Source organism: Mauremys mutica, chromosome 3 (genome assembly GCF_020497125.1).
Source record: "Mauremys mutica isolate MM-2020 ecotype Southern chromosome 3, ASM2049712v1, whole genome shotgun sequence".
Classification (NCBI taxonomy): Eukaryota; Metazoa; Chordata; order Testudines; family Geoemydidae; genus Mauremys; species Mauremys mutica.
In genome coordinates, this window is record NC_059074.1 from 99,166,312 (window position 1) to 99,186,970 (window position 20,659).

At 40.9% G+C, this 20,659-nt stretch overlaps 1 protein-coding gene across 1 annotated transcript in view; it reads right to left on the reverse strand.

Annotated features, from left to right (window-relative positions):
• The window catches only part of SAMD3 (sterile alpha motif domain containing 3), an 84,648-nt gene that overhangs the window by 21,643 nt on the left and 42,346 nt on the right, over positions 1-20,659 (reverse strand). Inside the window, exons 5-6 of the mRNA XM_045011865.1 lie at positions 18,894-19,079; positions 18,424-18,508 (exon numbers count right to left, since the gene is read on the reverse strand). Of these exons, the coding sequence (XP_044867800.1) occupies positions 18,424-18,508; positions 18,894-19,079 (271 nt within the window). The remainder of the gene's footprint in view (positions 1-18,423; positions 18,509-18,893; positions 19,080-20,659) is intronic.

A 20,659-nucleotide genomic window follows, 5' to 3' on the forward strand; every position in this document is an offset into this window, starting at 1 on the left:
ATTGCAGCAGTCTCACTGTTCATGTAGACAAGCTCTAAAACAGACCAGGCGAGGGGGCAAAGGGGGCATTTGCCCAGGGGCCTGGGTAATTTAAAAGGACTCGGACGGCCCAGCCACTGCCGGATTCGTCACTCTGCCCTGGGCCCTGCCACCCCCCCAAGGGACGGCCCTGGCCACCGGAATTGCTGTCGGTGGGCCTGCTCTAAGATTACTAACACAGAAAGACTGGAGAATTTTTTCTCTTTGGTTTGTTTCCTCTGTGCACCTAACAGCACCTCAAATATAATCAATTGTTTTCTCCTGGTTGTGGGTCTTTCACACAGGTACAGGAGAGAGAAAGACTTTTTAAAAAAAATAGGAAAGTAATTGTAAACCATAGGCATAGGGCCAAGATCGTACCCAATAGTACAGTTCACTGAGCTGGCAGAAAAAAGGGACCCCTCTTCCATGAAAATGTTCATATTTCTGAGAAAAAGTTTAGTCTTGAAGAGGAACAAAATAACAAAAATGCAAAAATTTTCATGGAAACAAATATAAAGAAAAATTCTATTTCAGGAGAAATGAGATGGAATCTTTTGGCCTTATTGGCTGCCCTCAGGGAAGGTCCCTGTCCATTTCACAAGGCAGAGAGCCTGTGTGCTCTGCCAAACACTCCCCTCCCCCACCTCATCCCGATCTAGGAAGGTGCTGCCCATTCCCAGGAAGTGGGGAGGCAGAGTGGCCTGGATTTCTGCCTCTCTGTTCGGGGGAGGGGGGAGAAAGAGAGAAGGGGAGGTAGATGCAGCATGTTTCTCTATCTTCCAGAGCCACTGGAGACAGGGAAACCTGTCTGTTTTGACAAGACTTTCGTTGAATCTACTTTTATTTCATTTTTTAAACTGCCTCCACTCCAAGCTATCCCTTTAACATGTTTCTAAACGACAACATAACTATAAAGCCCAAACATGAAATCACATTTCTGAAACACTTTACTGAAGTATAATGTCCTCTGCCTACCTGTCTAGTCCCAAGACCATCATGACCATATAAACCTAAGTGCTAATTTCAACTAAGATAGTTCTACATTCACTTCTGGCATTTACCAAATACCACAAGAGTTTCCTGATTTATTCTAAATATCACAAGAGTTTCCTTGTACCATGTTTCATCTCATACCTTTCTCCAATAGAGGAATTTGGAAGGTTTTATTGCCAGTGCAGTAATCTTTTTCATAATTGTCATCTTTTCCTGATTCTATGGAGGCATCTAGTCTAGAAACAGTATATAGACTAGGGCAACCTAAAGACACAATAGGTATGTGCTGAGCAATCACTTGGCCCCAGTCTCTGTGAATAAGTGGACAATGAATCTAAGTGAAGAGGACTGTAATTGAACAGTAGAATATCATACCCTTATGCAACTCAACAAGAATCAGATACTGATTCACATTTTCCTCGGTAGATGTGTCTTTGCTGGCAACCAGATGAAACGTGTTTTCTGAAGTGACTGAATATTCTCTCTCCATCTCCCATGTTTACAGTGGGAAATTGTTCTGTTTTCTCAGAGAAGTGAGTCATCAATAATATTTTTAGGTCCTCAATGGAGTGATGCACTTGATGCTTGTAGAAGAGAACTTTGCGTAATGTTCTTGTGCTACATGGAAATTTTCCAGTGCAAGCCAATTTTCTCGACAATGCAGTACAATACTCTCACAGCCAACCTTCCAGAGGATTGCTTTATTATGCTCGAGCTGGTTAAGACAGTATAAGTAAGGTTGAGGTAGAAACGGTTGCTGTAACATGAGTTTACAAGTGTTTTGTTAATGGTAGATCCCATCAGAGAAAAGCTGTGTAGTCACACAAGCACATCAGGCACACACAGTGTAAAGCCAACTAAGTAATTTGGTACCTAAACATTAACAGACTATATACTTTCTTGCTTTCTTCAGGCATGCTGATCTGCTTCTAAATGCTCCTCCCGCCCCACCAACCCTGAACTGCTGGCAGCCTCCCTCTTCCCGTCAGCAAGGATCCATTCCCCATGTCTCCATTTCTCCCCAATAGCCCTCTGCCTCCACATGCCCTCTGTTATTACAGGTAATAGAACCATTTTATCAATTTCTATCCCCTTTCCCACAGGTCAGGTCACAACTGGAATAGGTCCCAATTACTACACCATCTCTTCCAGAGATCCATTTCCCCATGATGCCCTACCAGAGATCAGGTAATGGGGAAGAGCTGCCAGGAACAGAGACATGCAGGTAGGGAGAAGGGTGCTCAAGAAAAGTCAGTGGACAATCACTAACACTTCTTGCCTTTTCCACCCAACAAACCTCCTGTGGTCCTACTTCTATAATCCACAGAGAACCACTGGAGGATTTTAAGACGAGACCTGAAGTTGGGTGAGGGGAGGAGGAACTCAGAGCTCATTCACCCTTTTCCTATGGGCTACCTCCGATGTGGTGGTAGCAATTACAGTGGCATATAAACATTCACGCATATCCTCTTGTTCACAACTTTCAGGTGCTCAGGGCTGCAGGAGCAGAGAACTTCATGAGCTTTAGGAGGTGCACTGGGCCTTTCATGAGCTGTTCGATGGGAGAATTATTTTTTTCCAGTTGACAAGATCCCACCGATGAAGCTTACGCTTACAAAGATAGTAGCTTGTGAATGTAGTCTTTAAGGGTATGTCTACACTACAAAATTATGTCAACCTAAGTTACATCGACAGACAGCCTCTGCAGTAGTTAAATCACTTTTGCATGTCCACGCTACCCTCCATGTGTTGGCAGTGCATGTGCTCACCAGGAGAGCTTGCACCGATTTAACTGTCAGTGTGCGGCATTATGGGATGGCTTCTGAAACGCAGAAACAGTTGATGTAAGCAACACAGTGTCTATATTGACACTGCATCAATTTAACTACGTCGACCAAAGTGCTACGCCTCTCATGGAGGTGGAGTTAATAAGTTGGTGTAGCGGGCGAGTTACGTTGGCAGGAGCAACATTTTAGCATAGATGCTTACAGAGTTAGGTCAATGTAAGCTGCCTTACCTCAATCCTAACTCTGTAGTGTAGACCAGGGCTAAGTAACTGACTGGGGGCTGGGCATCAGATCTCAGCTAAGGGAATCCAGTAAACTAAGTTTCATTTCTCACCTGAAAAGTGGCAAACAAGAAACCCAGTAAAGAACTTTCCCAGCTCTGGTGAACACCTTTATCTTTAGGTTATAATTTAGGAACCATTTGTCTGATTCACTTCAGATTTGGTAGAAAAATATCTACCTTGGCCCTCATCCTAACTTTTATACTTTCAGGCCAATATTACCTTTTTTGGCTAATTTTGGGAGAAGATGTGTGACACTGGCAGACCAGGTGCCAGCTCATGTCAAGGCCCCTAAGCGTCACTGAACACTGACAAATGCATAGCTGGAGATCAGTCTGGCTCACAAAACATCTCTGCTAATATCTATTTTAACAATACTAACACAGAGATGAGTGTTAGAATTGTTAAAATAGGTATTAGATTTCTAAAGATGTGTTTAGTGTTTGGACTTTTATGAAATGTTTGCGAGTTGCTGCATGCATTAATCTCACTTGTAATATCTGTATCCCACATTATAAGGTAATATTTAAGTGTTTGCTCTAAAACTGTAAGCCCCCCAGGAGAGAAGCATTACTGATTGTGAAATGCTAGTTTACCACAAGAGGTGTCATCTCTGCCCCAGCAAACGAAGGCCCATAGATATCTGACCAGCCATTGTGAAACAACAGTGGACAAAAGACTTTGCTGATCGTTCATCCCACACCCATGAAGAGAAGACTGAACAAACCTTCCTCCCATCATCTTGAGCTCTGGGGGAAAGGAATAAAAATCCCTGTCAAGAAGAAATGGTTATCCCCTATGCTGCTTGGACTTTGGGGAGAGGACAAGATTTCTAAGCATAAACAAGGGATCCCCAGATGTTTAGCTTCGGTTAACCCTAAAGGGCAAACAGAGCTTGCTCAATACAGCAGCTTCTATTACTTTTTGAAACCTAAGGGTACGTCTACATTACCCGCCGGATCAGCGGGTAGTGATCGATCTATTGGGGATTGATTTATCGTGTCTATTCTAGACACGATAAATCGATCCCCGAACGCGCTCCCCATTGACTCCGGAACTCCACCAGGGCGAGAGGCAGAAGCAGGATCGATGGGGGAGCCACAGCCGTCGATCCCGTGCCATGAGGATACGAGGTAAGTCGAAATAAGATATGTTAACTTCAGCTATGCTATTCTCATAGCTGAAGTTGCATATCTTACATCGACCCCCTCCTCACCCCCCCAGCGTAGACCAGGCCTAAGACTCATTTGTATGTGCATGTTTACCTGCTTTAACCTTGTAAATAACTCATTTCTTGCCCCTGGTTAATAAATCTTTAGTTAGTTTATTATAGGATTGGCTATAAGCATTGTCTTCAGTGTGAGATCTGAGGTACAAATGATGAGGTGAGTGACTGGTCCTTTGGGACTGAAAGTAATGCGAATATTGTTGTGACTTGTGATATAAGGGACCATCTATTACAAAGGCAGACTTGCCTGGGTGGCAAGATAGACCAGAGTACCCAAGGGACTGTCTGTGACTCCATGTTAAGGCTGTTGTATTACCTGAGGAGTTCACACTTGATACCTGGTTGGTAAAATCTAAGTATAGAGCTCACAACCAGTTTGGGGTTTGTGCCCTGGTTTGTAACTGTCTGCCATGACATTGGCGCTCCTGGTCATGAGCTACTCCAGACAGCTTGACAGAAGGAAAGGGGGAAAAAAGCCAAAAATCACCTTATAATGGAAATTCAGTTGCAACTTTAGCTATAGAGCAATTGCCACAGAATGACCAGTGAACAGTAGCAAAATGAAAGGAAGCAGGGTTTTTTGCTAACATATTCACATTCATTTGGTTCTGTTAGTCAAAAAGGGGTCGGGGGGTTGTTGCGTTTTTTCCTTTTCTTTAAGATATTCAACCAGGCATTTAGTCTTCACCTAGACTTCAACATATAATAGCTTTTGACTTTGGAACTGATCTCCCCTATTGGTGAGATATTGACTGACTTGAACTTCAGGGTTAAGAATATAGTCCTTCTGTTCACTCGGGCTTTTGCCCCGTGCATATCTACACCCATATGCTAACAGCTCAATTTGAGGGTTAAGTGCCAGATTTTTTTTGAAGTATTTAGGTATCTAGTGGGATTTTCAAAACTGCACAGGCACCTAACTCATTAATTGCAACATCTATATGCTTTTGAAAATCCCTCTATCTGCATCCTTAGAAGCCTGGCCATAACTATTTATATTTAGTATCAAATAGTCAACCTGCTTGTGTTCATGTGCCCAGAGAATGTTGTGAAAACATCTTTATAAAAAAAAAGCCAAATAATACTGAATTTAGTACTAATAAAGTATATTTAATCTCTGATGTTAAATAAATATTTTTGGGACATGATATATTTAACACATTATTCTGCCAGTTTTAAATATTTTAATTGGTTATTTTGCAGATTTTTCTTTTAACCTCATCTTTGTCTTGGAGATATCTTTTAGCTGATTTTTCAGCAGCCACCTATATAGAGCTTTAAATCTCTCAAATTCAAAGTTCAAAACACTTAGATATTTCATCCTCCTCCCCTCACATACATTAAGAGTTTAGCTAAATTTATTTCTGTAATAGGATTCCCATAAGCTTCTGCAAAACCCTGCTCACACAAACTATTTCATCAGTTGAGATAAGATTGCCATTACATATATTTATCCTGCTTCCCAAGTAGTGGCAGTCAGTGAGATGTGTTCTGGAGGGCAAGTGGAGGCATCTGTCTTGCCATTCTTAAATGGAGTTAACCGGTAGCCCACTGGGTCACTTTATTTTTACTAACACCACAAAAACAAGAAGATTTGCCATGTTCATCGGAAGAGAACAAGGATTACTCTGTGTATCTGACACAGGAGGGAGAGGATTATGGGCAGATTAAATGTAGCAATTTACTAAAGAATAATCATTTTGTATGCAACAGTTATATAATCAAAAATGTCAACAATGAGATTCAGGGTTTCACTGCACTAGTGCTGCTGTGTAATGCTGAACTTTGAGGGAGGATTCTTATACAGAAGGTAGGCATTTATACAGGCTCTCAGTTCCTCTCCACCCCAAAATTACATTTGATAAAACAATTATTTGCTTTTTGAAGTTTGATTTGGTGTATAAGTTGTTTCGTAGAAACTGTGTAAAGTAAAGTGAAATGGAGGTCATTAACTGCTCGTATCCAGATCTTTTCAAAAGGCTGCCTTTAAGCCCTCTAAAAGGATACCTCAGATAGAACAGTACTGTACAAAAAGTGCTGAATTATTTTTTTTAATTCTATTCTGAATGCTGCATCTACTATATGGGAAAGTATTATCACTGGCTTTCTGATTCTGCCCTCCCACCGCCACATCAGATGTACAGTATTTTGGTGCAGAGGTTAACATTAACAACCTGTGGAAATATTAAATGGATATTTATTTACAGATTCTATTGGCTAGATTTACAAAGGGACTTAATGATTGTGACACTGAGCAGTCCACACCTTTTAGGTGACTAGAACATCCCTGGGATTCACAAAGCCTGAATTAGGCACTCATGCTTCCTATACAATGAAGGGGGAGAGACAGGCGCCTAAGAACAAGATTCACAGAAGCCAGCACACTGAGCGGGGAGCCGCCTACTACACTAACCAATGGGAGGTGCCGAGGAGAGGAATGTGTCCTAAGCCCTGCTCAGGGAGTTCAGTGCCTAAATCCAGGCTGGAGGGGGAAGGCTCTCTCTGCTTGGGATTCTCAGCTGTGAATCCTCTCCTGGAGTCCAGCGCTTATGTTTTTGCAAGAAAGCCAGGGAGGAAAGAGAGAGCTTTCCTCAGAACTTCTAGCCCCGTGGTTAGGGCACTCACCTAGGATGACCCCCAGCTCAAATCTCCCCTGTATTTGAGGGGGAGAGAGAATTTGAATAAGGATCTGCCACCTCTAAAGTGAGTGCCCCGAATACCAGACTATGGGACGTCCTGATGTGAGCGGTTCCTTCACTCTCACCTGTTGACGCTGTTCCACTGTGGACAAATAATTAAAGAGTAGCTGGGCCCGACAGAGAAAGTACAAGCATGAGAATGACTCAATAGCCTGGTGGTAGGCTACAGACCAATTACCCGGGATCGAGTCCAACTGCTCCAATTCTCTATTTATCCATCCATCCATCCAAAGCTTAACTTCAACAAGCGCGATTGAGGGAGTTCCCCATTAGACCATCCCAGAGCCCAGTGGCTAGGGAGCTCTCCTGAGAGGTGGCAGATTCCTCTTCAAATCCCTTCTCCTCATCAGGCAGATGGGGACTTTGACCTGGGAATCTCCTAGCTCCCAGGTGAGTGCCCTAACCACTGGGCTAAAAGTTATAAGGGAGGCCCTCCCTCCCCATCGCAGCTATTTTGTGTGCATTCAGCATGCTCTGAGCACACCTACCAGATCAGGCCACACAGGTGAGTTAGGTGGAGGAGTGCCTATCTTCCCCCAGTTCATGCATTGCCTTGGGGCTTAGGTCTTCATCTGCCTAGAGCAGGGGTCGGCAACCGGTGGCTCGCGGCTCGCCAGGGTAAGCACCCTGGCGGGCCGGCCCGGTTTGTTTATCTGCCGCGTCGGCAAGTTCGGCCGATCGCGGCTCCCACTGGCCGCGGTTCGCGGTCCCAGGCCAATGCGGGAGGCAGGAAGCCGCGGCCAGAACATCCCTCGGCTCGCGCCGCTTCCTGCCTCCCGCATTGGCCTGGGACCGCGAACCGCGGCCAGTGGGAGCCGCAATCGGCCGAACTTGCCGACGCGGCAGATAAACAAACCGGGCCGGCCCGCCAGGGTGCTTACCCTGGCGAGCCGCGAGCCACCGGTTGCCGACCCCTGGCCTAGAGGGAGGCAGTAGTGCACATGCCCAGAGGCAGAAACATAGGCACCGAGGGTACTTTTACTGAATAAATTTAGGCACAGATAGTTTAGGCACCTACAGGGTTAGGGGGCAGCTGAGTGGGGATTTTGTGAACACCAGTGGTGCCTGATTCTGGGATTTGTGCGCTGTCACCGGCACAGGTGACTGGCCCTTATGGTTGAGCTACAGCCCTTAATAGTACACTCTAGTTTGGTTAACTCAGTGGTCCCCAACCTTTTTGTGGCCAGTAGCACAGTCATGTTTTCAGAAGAGTGTGGCGGGCGCCAACAATTTTTCAAGGCTTATTTTGTATTTGTATATTAAATAATACAAAAAACATCGTATTTACTATTACATAATATATGAATCCATAAGACAAAAAGGTAACTTTACATGTAAAAGGTATTAATTAAATTATTCAGCAACTACTTTCACCTTACCATGTGAATTTGCTCTTTATCTACCTGTAAGAAAAATTAAGGAGTTTTTACAAAATAAATATCATAAACTGTTTTCATCTTATTTATTTTAAAAAAGTAAAACGTTGTTGAACTGCTAGTCCAAATATATTTATTATTCTTACTTTAACATAGAATGAAGCCTGCAGCCCTGGAGTTCTCTGTCCCCGGCAGGCGTGGGGCCGTGGCTTCTCTCCGGCTTAAGCCGCGGCCCCAGGCCTGCCAGGGACCAAGAACACCAGCGCCTGCAGCCCCGGAGTTTGCTGTCCCCAGCCGGGGGGGGGCCGCGGCTTCGTGCCAGAGAGAAGCCGCAGCCTAGCGCTTGCCAGGGACAGAGAACACCGGCGCCCGCAGTCTGAAGCCCTGGAGTTCTCTGTCCCCGGCAGGTGCAGGGCCGCGGCTTCTCTCCCCTGCTGGGCACTAGGCGGGCGCACATAAATGCCCTGGCAGGCGCCATTGTGCCCGCGGGCACTGTGTTGGGGACCACCGGGTTAACTAATTGAACCTAGAAGGAAGACACCCAAGACGAGGAGGTCTTGTAGAAGGGGGAGTTTAATTGTAGTAATTAACCCCAGCTGTAGGGAAGGAAACAGGATGGGAAATGAGCAGCATGGGGAGCTCAGAAGCAGGTGACGGGATCAGAGGTCAGCAGCTGCTGCTGCTAGGATGAGTGGCAGGTTGACAGAGCAGCAGCTGTGTTCTAGAAGAGGGTCTCTGAGGAATGGCTAGGAATTAGGTCAGAAAAGGGCTCTAGGAAGCCTGGACCACCCTGAAGGGAAGAGGGTTGGGAAGTTGACATCGAGTATGCGGTTTACATTCAACAACTTAGGAAGACCTCCTGGGAGAAGACCTGGGTTTGCCCAGACAGAGAGACTACATTTGTCCTGCTGAGCGGAGAGGGAAGACTGTTGCTTTAATTTATTATATGTCATTAAACCAGCCCCAAGAAGTTGGGTGTCAGGAAGTGTCCCTGGGAGATCACAGGAAAAGTGGTGCAGAGCCACCTGCGATCAGTAGGGAGTGCTTCAGAGTGGGTCTGTGCCTTTCACATGTGCCTAAAGTGGCAGACACCTATGTCCCTTTGCAAATCTAACCCTGTCTTCTATGTTTACAGTATGTACACAGTGTATATAACTACATAGAGGATTCAACTCCACTACTAAATGCAATTTACTGCTTAAGTCCTATATCTGTTGTGCGTGTGTATGTAGTATTACAAAAGAGCAATAGTTATAGAACTTAAACAACATATGTTGCTTAAGGGGGGATAGTGGAAAAAGTCACTGGTTTAAAAAATGTAATAGATCCTGTAATTAATATTTTTAGAAGAGATGTAAAGTGGGTACTGACAAATGTCCCGCCTTCCTCAAAATTCAAGTTTTTGATTTTGGCCTTGGGTTCTATGCAATAAACTTCAAATGACCACTCCCACTGATAGCTGCATATCAAGAGGACCAAATTTGGCTTCCCATCATTTTTCCCATCACAGCAAGGGTGTTCACCATCTAACCATGCAGCAAGCCATCCCCAAGCAAACAGCAATACTAGGAAAGATATGAACTAAATATCTACCTCACCTACTTCAGTCTATTAAATATTCACTTGAAAGCCTAGTTAGACTATTTAAAATGCTAACATAATTGAACATAGGCAATCTACAAACCTACCTATACAGGGATTTGCACAGCATTTAATGGTTAAGACCTTATATACTACTCTGTTAGGGACAGGCATTTTTAGGATTAGATGACATCATGGTAAAGACACTTGTGCTAGGTGTACATTAACAGTTATGCTGATGGTAGCACCAGTCTTGTAGCAGCACCACTGCTTTTAAAAAACAGGTAAGAAATTTCCTATTGTAGACACACTTTAAGTGTGTTCTGGACAGTCTATGGCAGAATTTCCTTAAAATGATGGTTTGGTTAGTCCCAGTGGATAGGCCAAAGAACATTATAATTTAGTTTTTAAAAGCAACTAACCTACAACTGTAACTTTATTTTGAGATTGTTTAAAAGAAATTCCACCTCAAAGTGTACACATCCAAAGCCCTAGACACCCATAACATACTCTTAAAATATCAGTATCAGAGTGGTTACAAAATAAATTGTCCCAAGCAGCAGCCCTTCTCTTTTTCCCTTGCCTACCACACTTGAACTAGTCAGCAGAACAAAAGCGAAAGAAATTTCACCCTCAACAACATGAGTTACACTTTGCAGAATCCCTCGAAGGTCAATCAATACATTCAGGCTGCTGTGGCATGAAACACCAGGGTAGAGGCACAGTTCCAAAGGAAACTGCATAAAGTGAAAGGGAATGCACTTATACTCCAAATTGCAGGGAGTGTAAACCTCCTGGACTGAGGTCCTGTTTCAGTTTGGATAAGAGTTGTATATTTTTAAGTGTTCCTTGGTCAATTATGATCACTTCATTTCTTTTTCTCAGCTTTTCTGTTTTCCTTGTCATACCTATCTTTTACCTTTCCCGGTCTGCCTTTCCCTGTCCCCCTTCCACACCCCTTCATTCCCCGTGTGGTGAGAGGGAACCCAGATACACCTTTCCTAACTCTAGAATTAACAACAGCCCAAGCAATACTGCTATTCAGGCACCCGATAAAGAGATATTTGACCAAGCACTCCTCATGGCTAATATTATAAATTGCGTTTCCTGGAACATCAACAGGGTGAACCACCCATTAAAAACAAACAGAATTATCACTCATCTAAAAACACTGAAAGCAGGTATCTTCCCACAAGAAACCCATCTCAATGGCTTGGAGGCAGAGAAAATTAGGAGTGTATAGATGGGGGAGGGGATGTTTAACAGCCAAAGGCGTAGCAATATTGTTTCACAAAAGACTCAGACTACTAATTCTAGATGTAAATAAAGATAAGGAAGGTACATTTTTGCTGGAGAAGGCAAAGATCTCGGACTCTATATATACCCTAATTAATGTATATGGCGCCAATAAAGATGATCCAAGTTTTTTCTAAATTAATATCCCACTTGCATCAGTCACTCTAGCAGGAGATTTTAATGTGGTGTTGTACCCTTTTTTAGACAAGTCAGGCTGTCCCCAGCATACACAAACACATACTAGAAACATTAAAAAGATTATATGGAAGAACTAGAGTTAAAAGTTATATGGCACTTGTATAACCCTAAATGAAGGATTTTACATTTCTTCCTCCCCACATTCTACATAGTCATGAATAGATTTCTTCCTGATTTCTAAGAATCTAGTAGACTCAGACTTGATTATTAAGCACTATCATGATCTCTTATCATGCACCAGCAATACTACAATTTTCCCCTCTCAAAACGAACGGACTTGTAAACAATGGAGACTGCACTCCTCTCTTTTTATAAACATTTTCAGAGCTATCGCGCAGAAGAAATTGTTTTTTTCCTCAAAACAAAATGACACACCAGAGATATCCTGATCCACTCTCTGGGATACACTAGAAGCTTTTATCAGGGGCAGGATCATTTCCTACTCAGCAGGCAGGAAAAGTGTTAGCCAAATTAATCTTGTGGAATAAACTTAATTTAAAGCTATGGATTTAGAACGTGCACGCTACCCCCTCCCAAGAAAATTGTAGAAAATTAATCAGCATTTGGTATGAAGTACATAGACTTACTTCAGCACAAGCTGAATTTGCTCTTTTTAGACTCAAACACACATACTGGAAGTCAGAGGGAGAGAGCAAGGAAAATTCTCACATACAGTTTAAAAATGAGAGGTCAAAGATCCAGAGTAGCATCACTCAAATCAGAACAAGGGCAGGTTATTACTAATCAAAGAGAGATCAACTGTTGAAATTCTTCCAGGCTCTTTACAATAATGATTCCTCGAAGAAGAGAAGAACTGAATAATTTTGTTAAAACTCTTAACATCCCTCGAATCTCAAAAAAGCAGCAGGCCAGGCTGACCTCTCGGTTGCATTCAGAGGAAATGAGTCTGGGCAAGACCCCCAGCCCTCATGGCCTACCTACAGAATTCTATCAAAAGTTTCAAAAAAATTCTCACCCCTAAGCTGTTATACATTTACAAAGATGCCTTAAAGGAAAGGTATATTACTCCCTATAATGAAGGAAGCCTTAATTACTGTTCTACTTAAACCAAGGAAGGATGTGCAAAAGTGTTAATAGCTATAGACCCATCTCTTTAATCAATACTGATATAAAAATACTTTCAAAAACAGTGGCTAAGCACTTGAAAAGCAATGAGTGATATGGTTCATCCCAATCAGGTGGGATTTATTTTAAAAAGTCGTGGTTCAAAGAACACACGTCCACTGATTAACGTTATGGCATTCCATCAACACTCTCAAAATTCCCATGCAATCATTTCACTTGATGCAGACAGCCTTTGACAGCGTGAACCAGCAATATGTTTCTTACCAAGGATAAATTTGGGTTGGGAAAGACCTATTTCATGGATACAGCTATTATATACCAATCCCAACTCTTGTATCCTAACAAATAGCACAATATCTCAGACAACTCCCCTTCCCCCGCTTTATTCTGTTTTGTGGAACTAGACAGGGATGCCCTCTCTCACCCCCTCTCTGTTTAGTCTAGTATTAGAACCACTTGCAGTACTAATCACAGAACACCAAGGTATTCAAGGGATCGAATCAGGAGACAAAAATCTTTCCATATGCAGATGACCTCCTCCTCTTTATTAAAAATCCAGATCAATCTATTCCCAATATCCTTCAAACCATGAATAGCTTTGGTAAACTCTCCGGCTACAAAGATAAGTTGGGATAAGTCAGAAGCAATGAAGACCTTATTGGATTTAGTTGGAAGTGGCTCTCCTACAGGGACATTTAGATGGCAACAGACAAACCTCAGATATCTTGGCATCCTGTTCTCTAAGGAAATTAAAAACATAGTCAAGGTTAACCTAGCCCGTTAATCATGCAGTTAGCAAACTATTTAAACAGATGGCAGGCACTGCCTTTCCCCATTTGGAGAAAAATAAACAGAATAAAGAGGACCCTGGGAAAGGCACTCATTTTGATTGAACTCCCTCCCTCTCTATCCATATTCCTCCCTTTTAATTTTACTAAAATCAACATGTTCAGATCCTCCTTGTGGAGTGCTGATAACAAACCCAGAATCTCCTTACAAAGATTACAGTTCCCTATCAAGACAGAGGTTTTAGATTTCCCAATTTTAAACTTTACCATCAGGCAATAATTAGCCAAGCAAGACAGCGAGTCATTCTCTCGAGCTATACAGCCCTGTATTGGATCCAGCTGGAAGCAGCATTGGTGGCTCCTTTAACCCTTTCCAACCTGCTGCATGCTGATCATTACCTATTCCCTAAAGAACAATTACCAACGATGGTGACAGCCAGAGACACCTCCCTTCTACGTACCAAAGCCTCTATCTGGGGTAACTCAAAACTCTGTATAGCAGACAACCCCATCATCTGGACAGATTCAATTAGGAAAGGGATTTTGAGCACCAGTCAATTTATTGAAAATTATACCTTCCTCCCTTTTACAATATTAAAAGAAAGGTTCAATCTAGAGACTAAGAAGGAGTGGCCATACATCCAACTTAAACATGCCAGCTACCATCTGTTTGGCCCAGATGCCTGTGCTACCCCCATCCACCTGGGAACTGCTTTCATTTCTCCAAATATTACCGATTGCCAAGACCTATGTATATGCAAGTATATGCACACTTGGCCAGCAAATTTGAATTAAACATGGATTCCCTAAAGAAGAAATTCTCTGCTAACCAATGGAAACAAATTTTAGCCAGTTTGCCAATCTGTTCTTTGGACCTCAGTTTAAAGATTAATCCCACAGAAAATCATATGCAGGCTGCACTGGACCCTTCTCCGCCTGTTCAAAACGGGTGCCGTTAAGTCAGACAAATGTTGGTGCGATGATTCAGCAGCTGCTAACTTAATCCATATGCTCTGGGAACGCTCCTATACCTGTATGTTTTGGGCAGAACTTAATTGCAGAGTTTATTTTTGCCTATCAAAAAAAATTGTGTTACAAGCTAACCATGTAATTTTAAATGTTAATTGGAAGCTGAATAAACCTGAAAAACTTTGGCTCAGTGGAGCACTAATTACTGGTAAAAGACTAGTATTAGAAAAATGGAAATCCAAAAAATGACCAACTATTGAAGATGGAACACAGACATCGTAAGCTCGGCCATCATGGAATATAATAAAAATACCCAAGAAAAATTATTTCCTGTAAGTATCTGAATTATCCTATTAAATGCAGCCCTCCTCATTTCTACCCACTTCCTTCCCTTCTTGTCTATCTCCCTCCTTTGAATTTTGATTTAATTTTTTATCTTGTTGGTTTTATATTTAATTAGTTGGAATTTTATAAACAAATTTTGTTTGTAAATTTTGTAATACAAATAATTGATTTATATTTTCAAGTATAGCTAAAGTTAGGTAGCAAATAGTTAATATATTATGAGACACTTACATAAATAGTTTAGTTGTGTGTGGGTATATATTTAAAATTTAATAAAGTTATTAAAAATAATAATACAAACTAGCATCACAACTCCAGAATTTGCCCATGTTAATTGTTTGTGTTTTCAATATTTTATCTTTTCTTGTTAGTTCTTAACGGGAGGGATCTCAGCCTCTCTCTAGGGTGGCTTTAATTAAATTCCTATTAATCTTGTTCTGTAAGAGATCACCAATTTTTTGTTTTGTTTTTGGCTGCTTTTCCACTGCGCTTAACTTGTATTTTTTCCTTTGATAGGAATAAAAACTTGTATACAAAGTGACTTTAAGGATTCTTTTTAAATAAAGAGTAGAAAGTATTAGGGAATATCCATACAAATTAATCATGTTTGTGTTCAAAATTTTAATAGGTTTGAAGCATTCAGAACTAGTTTTTCCCTAAAATACAAGGTCCTTAAAGCCATTTGTTGTTCTTATATAAATTCTGTTTATTCTAACACTTTTTATATACCACAGACCAGAAATTCCCATCACTTATCCCATGTTTAAAAAGTTAGATTTTTTTTCAAGTGTTCCACGTGACTTCGGATATATCTTTCAAGTAAGAGGAAGGACTATTGGAGGGAGCGTGTGGGGGTAGGAAGGGGAGCGGTGACCTTAAATAAGATTCAAGCATTGATTTCCTCTCTCATCCCCAAGCCAGTCCTATGTGGTAAAACTTGTGTTCCATTCCAAAAGTAGCTCAAAGCTCTTCACTACTGGATTACAGGGATATAGCTTTGCATTTAGTAGCTTTAAGCCATTCTTTTCTTTAAACTGAGGTTTTTATCTTAATTCTTACCCACCTCCCACTCTAAATAGAGAGCAAGACAACTTTCTTATCTGTTTAAAACAGATATCTCAAATGTTGACTGGTATTACAAATAATTTTTAAATGACCAGTAGTAGACATGCATCTTTCTGGTTACCTCTTTACCACAAAAAGAAATGGCAAGCTTTTGTGTAGGATTCTATTTTCATGTTTCTCCTGCTAATACTGGAGACACTCTTGACCTTTGCAAGATCTTGCTCTGTCAGTTTTTCTCCATAAAAAAAGAAAAGTATTAATTGCATTTAAGTTACACTTTTTAATATTTTACACCAAAACAAGTGTCAATATTTGAAAACTAGAGCTAGTCAAAAAATTTTGCATGAAAACTTTCCTGATGGGAAAATGTTGTTTCATTGGAATCGATCTACTTCAATTTTTAAGATTTTTCCAAAAGTTTTTTTTAATTTTCCGTTTCCGAAATGTCAAGTAATTTCCATCAAAAATACTGACAGTTTTTGTTCCAACATTTCAGATTCAAAACTCTTCTGAATTTTTTGAGAATTTTCAATATTTTGACTTCTTGTTCCGATTCAGAATGGAAACAAATTTTGAAATGTTGACATTTCCCATGAGATGTAAATTCCATTTCCAGACCAGTACAGAGGACCCCCTGTGGCTAAACTCTCACGGTATCACCCCTGGGCAATAGCACCCCACACACACTTGGAGAAATGAGGTCAGGGTGCTCCTTCTCTTCCCAGAGCAGGGGGGGACTGGCATGGGATCTCTACAGTATTTTCTCTAGCATCTGGGTTTTCATCTGCATGGGTAGGCCAGGCCTTTTCCTGCCACACAGAGAGTTCTCCACTAGGTTGATATTGGTGGGGAGATCCCAGAGCAGTAGGTATTGGAGTTACCCCATTGAGATGAATGAGGCAGCTCACTATTTTCAAAACTATTGCATTAAGCTATCTGCAACATCTGCCCGAATCTGAAGCTTCAGTTACACATGGTTCATGTTTTCAAATTTATCTCGATAACCAGGTGGGGTAGAAATTATTATTTGTTTAAGTGAAAATGTACTATTTGATAAATTGCATGACTCCAGGAGCTGGGGCCCATAGCTGCGACCTAGCAATGTATTATGGGGGGAAAATAACCTAATTAACATTGCAGAGGAATTTGGCATTTCATTTGCAGAACAGAAAAAAAATACCTCCTACAGAATCTGAGTCCATTGTGGCAGGAAACACACACAGCACTGGTTATAGGAGAACAAAATCGAATTCCTGTAACTTTAAGGCAGTTTTCTGTAAAGACTGAATAAACTTTTTTCCTGTAACTCACTTGAGAAGTCTAGATAAATGAAGTCAGAGTCTTTGACAGATTAGTTTACAAAGGCTTTTACTCTTCTGGGTAACATTTTATTTGTCAGCCTTAGCACTTGTGTTATTATTCCCTGAGGCCTACTGCTCGGGTTCTCTGTTTGGTGAACCCTTTCCATCCACCTCCATTACCCAGCCCCATAACAACATGACCAACTGTCAATACAAACTTGCTGCCTACCTGTATGCCTTTTAGCAGCCCCAATTTCAAACATTGATACGTTTAGCTTTATTTTCATAATCTGTCTCTTAGCCAGGACATATCATTTTACAAACATTTTTACATTTATGTTTTGTTGGTAGAGTCCTCCAGTACTGAAATTTCACCTTCGGACTGTTTTCTTTGTTATGTTAGCACAGCCTCTTTCAACGCCTTTTCAGAGATTGTAGGTAATCCCTAATTATCCAAGTTTCTGATGATCTCAGAAACTTGGACTCTGATATGGGGAATATACTCAAACAGGAGTATATTCCCCATATTCAAAACTGATGGAGAAACAAGTTTCACTTATTTGAAAATCCAATTACCTGATCGTTTCAGATGTCTCATAAGATATTTGAATCATCAGTGTTATCTCTTAGAGTAACCCCCCCCACCCCACACACCCCCGTCACCATCGACAGTCTTACTAGGTGCTGTATCACATGGCAAGGCAATGATGTGAAGTTAACAGGCCTGAACATTATCTTTTCAGATTGCAGATCTGTTTTCTGGACCCTGAAAATGAAAAATTACATCCAAACCTAACCGTGTCTCCTCCTTCCACTCTGTTTCCTGCTGTAACCATACGAGAGCCCTAGCAGTGGTCTACTGAGCTATTTTCTCCAAATGTACCTTCTCCTGCCATATTTAAAAATACATGAACACAATAACTACTTGATAGAGATAGGTAATAGTAAACAAGTTCACAAATGATCATCACAATGCATTGCAGTAGCACCAAATATATTCCTAATGTAACGTTAATATCTCCCCATGCAAATACAATTTTCCACTGGCTTGGCATAGTTGTATCATCACCATGATTTTTTAAATAAGCACATTACAGAGAAAGTCAATGCGAGCAACAGCTAGGTAACTTTTCATTAGTACTTATGCATTTATGATCTGACAGTGGCTTTGATAAACAGCATGTAATTTAATTAATCCTACGCAATTGCTGGTGCTTAAAATTAAGTATATTATTTGAGATACACATAACTTAAAACAGAAGCTGCAGCACTATGCAGAATAAAAACACCAAACAACCTGATATTAATTCTCTCTGAACTAGTCTCCCTCTAAACAACTAGATTAAAAAAGTTTCATATTTGATAGAGATTTAAGATAAACTGAGAACTGCACTAATTATGATACTTACAAAGCCATTCCCATCCTCATCAAGGAATGGATATGTCTGAAGCAATGCATTGACGACAACATTATACTGCTGACTGTTTGGATACCTGTTCAAACAAGATAAAAAGAAAATATAGGAATAGGTGGCATTTTAGACACTTTTTGTCAATTTGAAGTCTGGTGGGGGTTTTTTCAGAGGATATCAAGTTACATTGATACAGTGTTTCCAAAATATTTTACATTAAATCACATATTAAAGAAAGAAGAAATTATCCTAAAAGTAATGCATGGGAAGAGCCTTTAGAGCTTGATCCAAAGTCCGTCATTAAAACCAAGAGTGTTTTTTCCACTGACTTCAGTGGGTTTTAAATCAATGACTTAACCATTTAAGTTTACAGATTGCAGAGACTGGTTCATCATCATCTGGGAATTTCATTATACAATCAGTTGCACCCCCCAAAAAAAAGTGAATCCAAAAATTACTATACTTACAGTGATCCTTCCAGGTATTTTGTCATGTCTGCCTGTAAAAATTCAATAATCCTTATTCTCATGCTGTGGTCAGGGCATTTCCTTTCTGCTAATATGCACTGGACATCATAAGGAAACTCTGGCAAAACATATGAGTTTGTCCACTGTACTGTTTCACATTGTGCAAAAACATATTTCATCTTTTTTCTGTAAAAGAAAGGGTTAAAGATATCAAAGATTATCAGATGCTCATGTAGTTCTTTTTATCCCTGTGGGAAACTAAGCAAGGAAAAAAAATAAGCCACATGTTTTTGTAGGAAAGAAAGTTATGGCTGTACTGATTAAAAACCACTGGTGTTTTAGGCTTGATCAGAGATACTTATTATTTTTTGCTTTCTCTTAGTTTCTACTTAAGAATAAAGTTACATGCAAAACATGTAATAAAATCAACCAATTCAGATGTTAAAACAGTTAAATGTTTTATACGCGGTGCCTTAGATCAGGAGCTAGGAGAAGGCAACCAAACTTTTTCACCAACTGAACATGCACGAAATAGCTTTTGGCACAAAACAACAAATATGGATGATAATATTAGTTATTTTAGCAATTAATATTTGGCTCCAATCAGAATGAGTGAATAAGCCACTGTTTTAGAAATCAGTAAAGATACACGAGCCTAGACCCTGAAAAGACTTCCACATGTTTAATTTCAAATATGTCAGAAGTCCCATGAGTTCAGTGGGTCACCTCATATGCATGTCTTTGCAGATTCAGAATCCAAACATATTTACATAAGAACAGCCATACTGGCTCAGACCAATGGCCATCTAGCCCAGTATCCTGTCTTTGGACTGTGGCCAATGACAGATGTTCAAAGGGACTGAATTGTCACGACAATCAAGCGATCCATACCATCATCCAGGCCCCAGTTTCTGGCAATCAAGGGGTCAGGAACACCTGGACTTTATGATTGGGCCCCTGCCCATCTTGGCTAATAGCCAGTGATGGACCTATCCTCCATGAACGTATCTAATTCTTTTTTTAATCCAGTTATATTTTGGCCTTCACAACATCCTCTGGCAATGGGTTCCATAGGTTGATTGTGTGCTGTGTGAAGTACTTCCTTTTGTTTGTTATAAATCTGCTGCCTATTTATTTCATTGGGTGGCCTCTAGGTTCTTGTGTTACATAAAAGGGTAAATAACACTTTGCTATTCACTTTCTCCACACCATTCATGATTTAATAGACCTCTGTCATATGCCCTTAGTCATCTCTTTTCCAAGTTGAATAGACCCAGTCTTTTTAATCTCTCCTCATATGGAAGCTGCTCCATCCCCCTAATCATTGGTACAGAGAAGGGCAACAACTTTTCCAATTCTAACTTTTTTTTTTTTGGAGATGGGACAACCAGAACTGCACACAGTATTCAAGCTGTAGGTTTATCATGCATTTATATAGTGCATTAATAAATATATATATTTACTGTCTTGTCATCTGTCCTTTTCCTAACGGTTCCAAACATTGTTAGCTTTTTTGGCTGCTGCTGCTGCTGCACATTGAGCAGATATTCTCAGAGAACTATCCACGATGACTCCAATAGATCTCTTTCTCCAGTGGTAACAGCTAATTTACAACCCATCACTTTATATGCAAAGTTGGGATTATGTTTTCCCAATATGGATTACTTTGCATTTATCAACATTGAATTTCATCGGCCATTTTGCTGCCCAGTCTCTGAGTTTTGTGAGATCCTTTTGTAACTCTTCACAATCTGCTTTGGACTTAA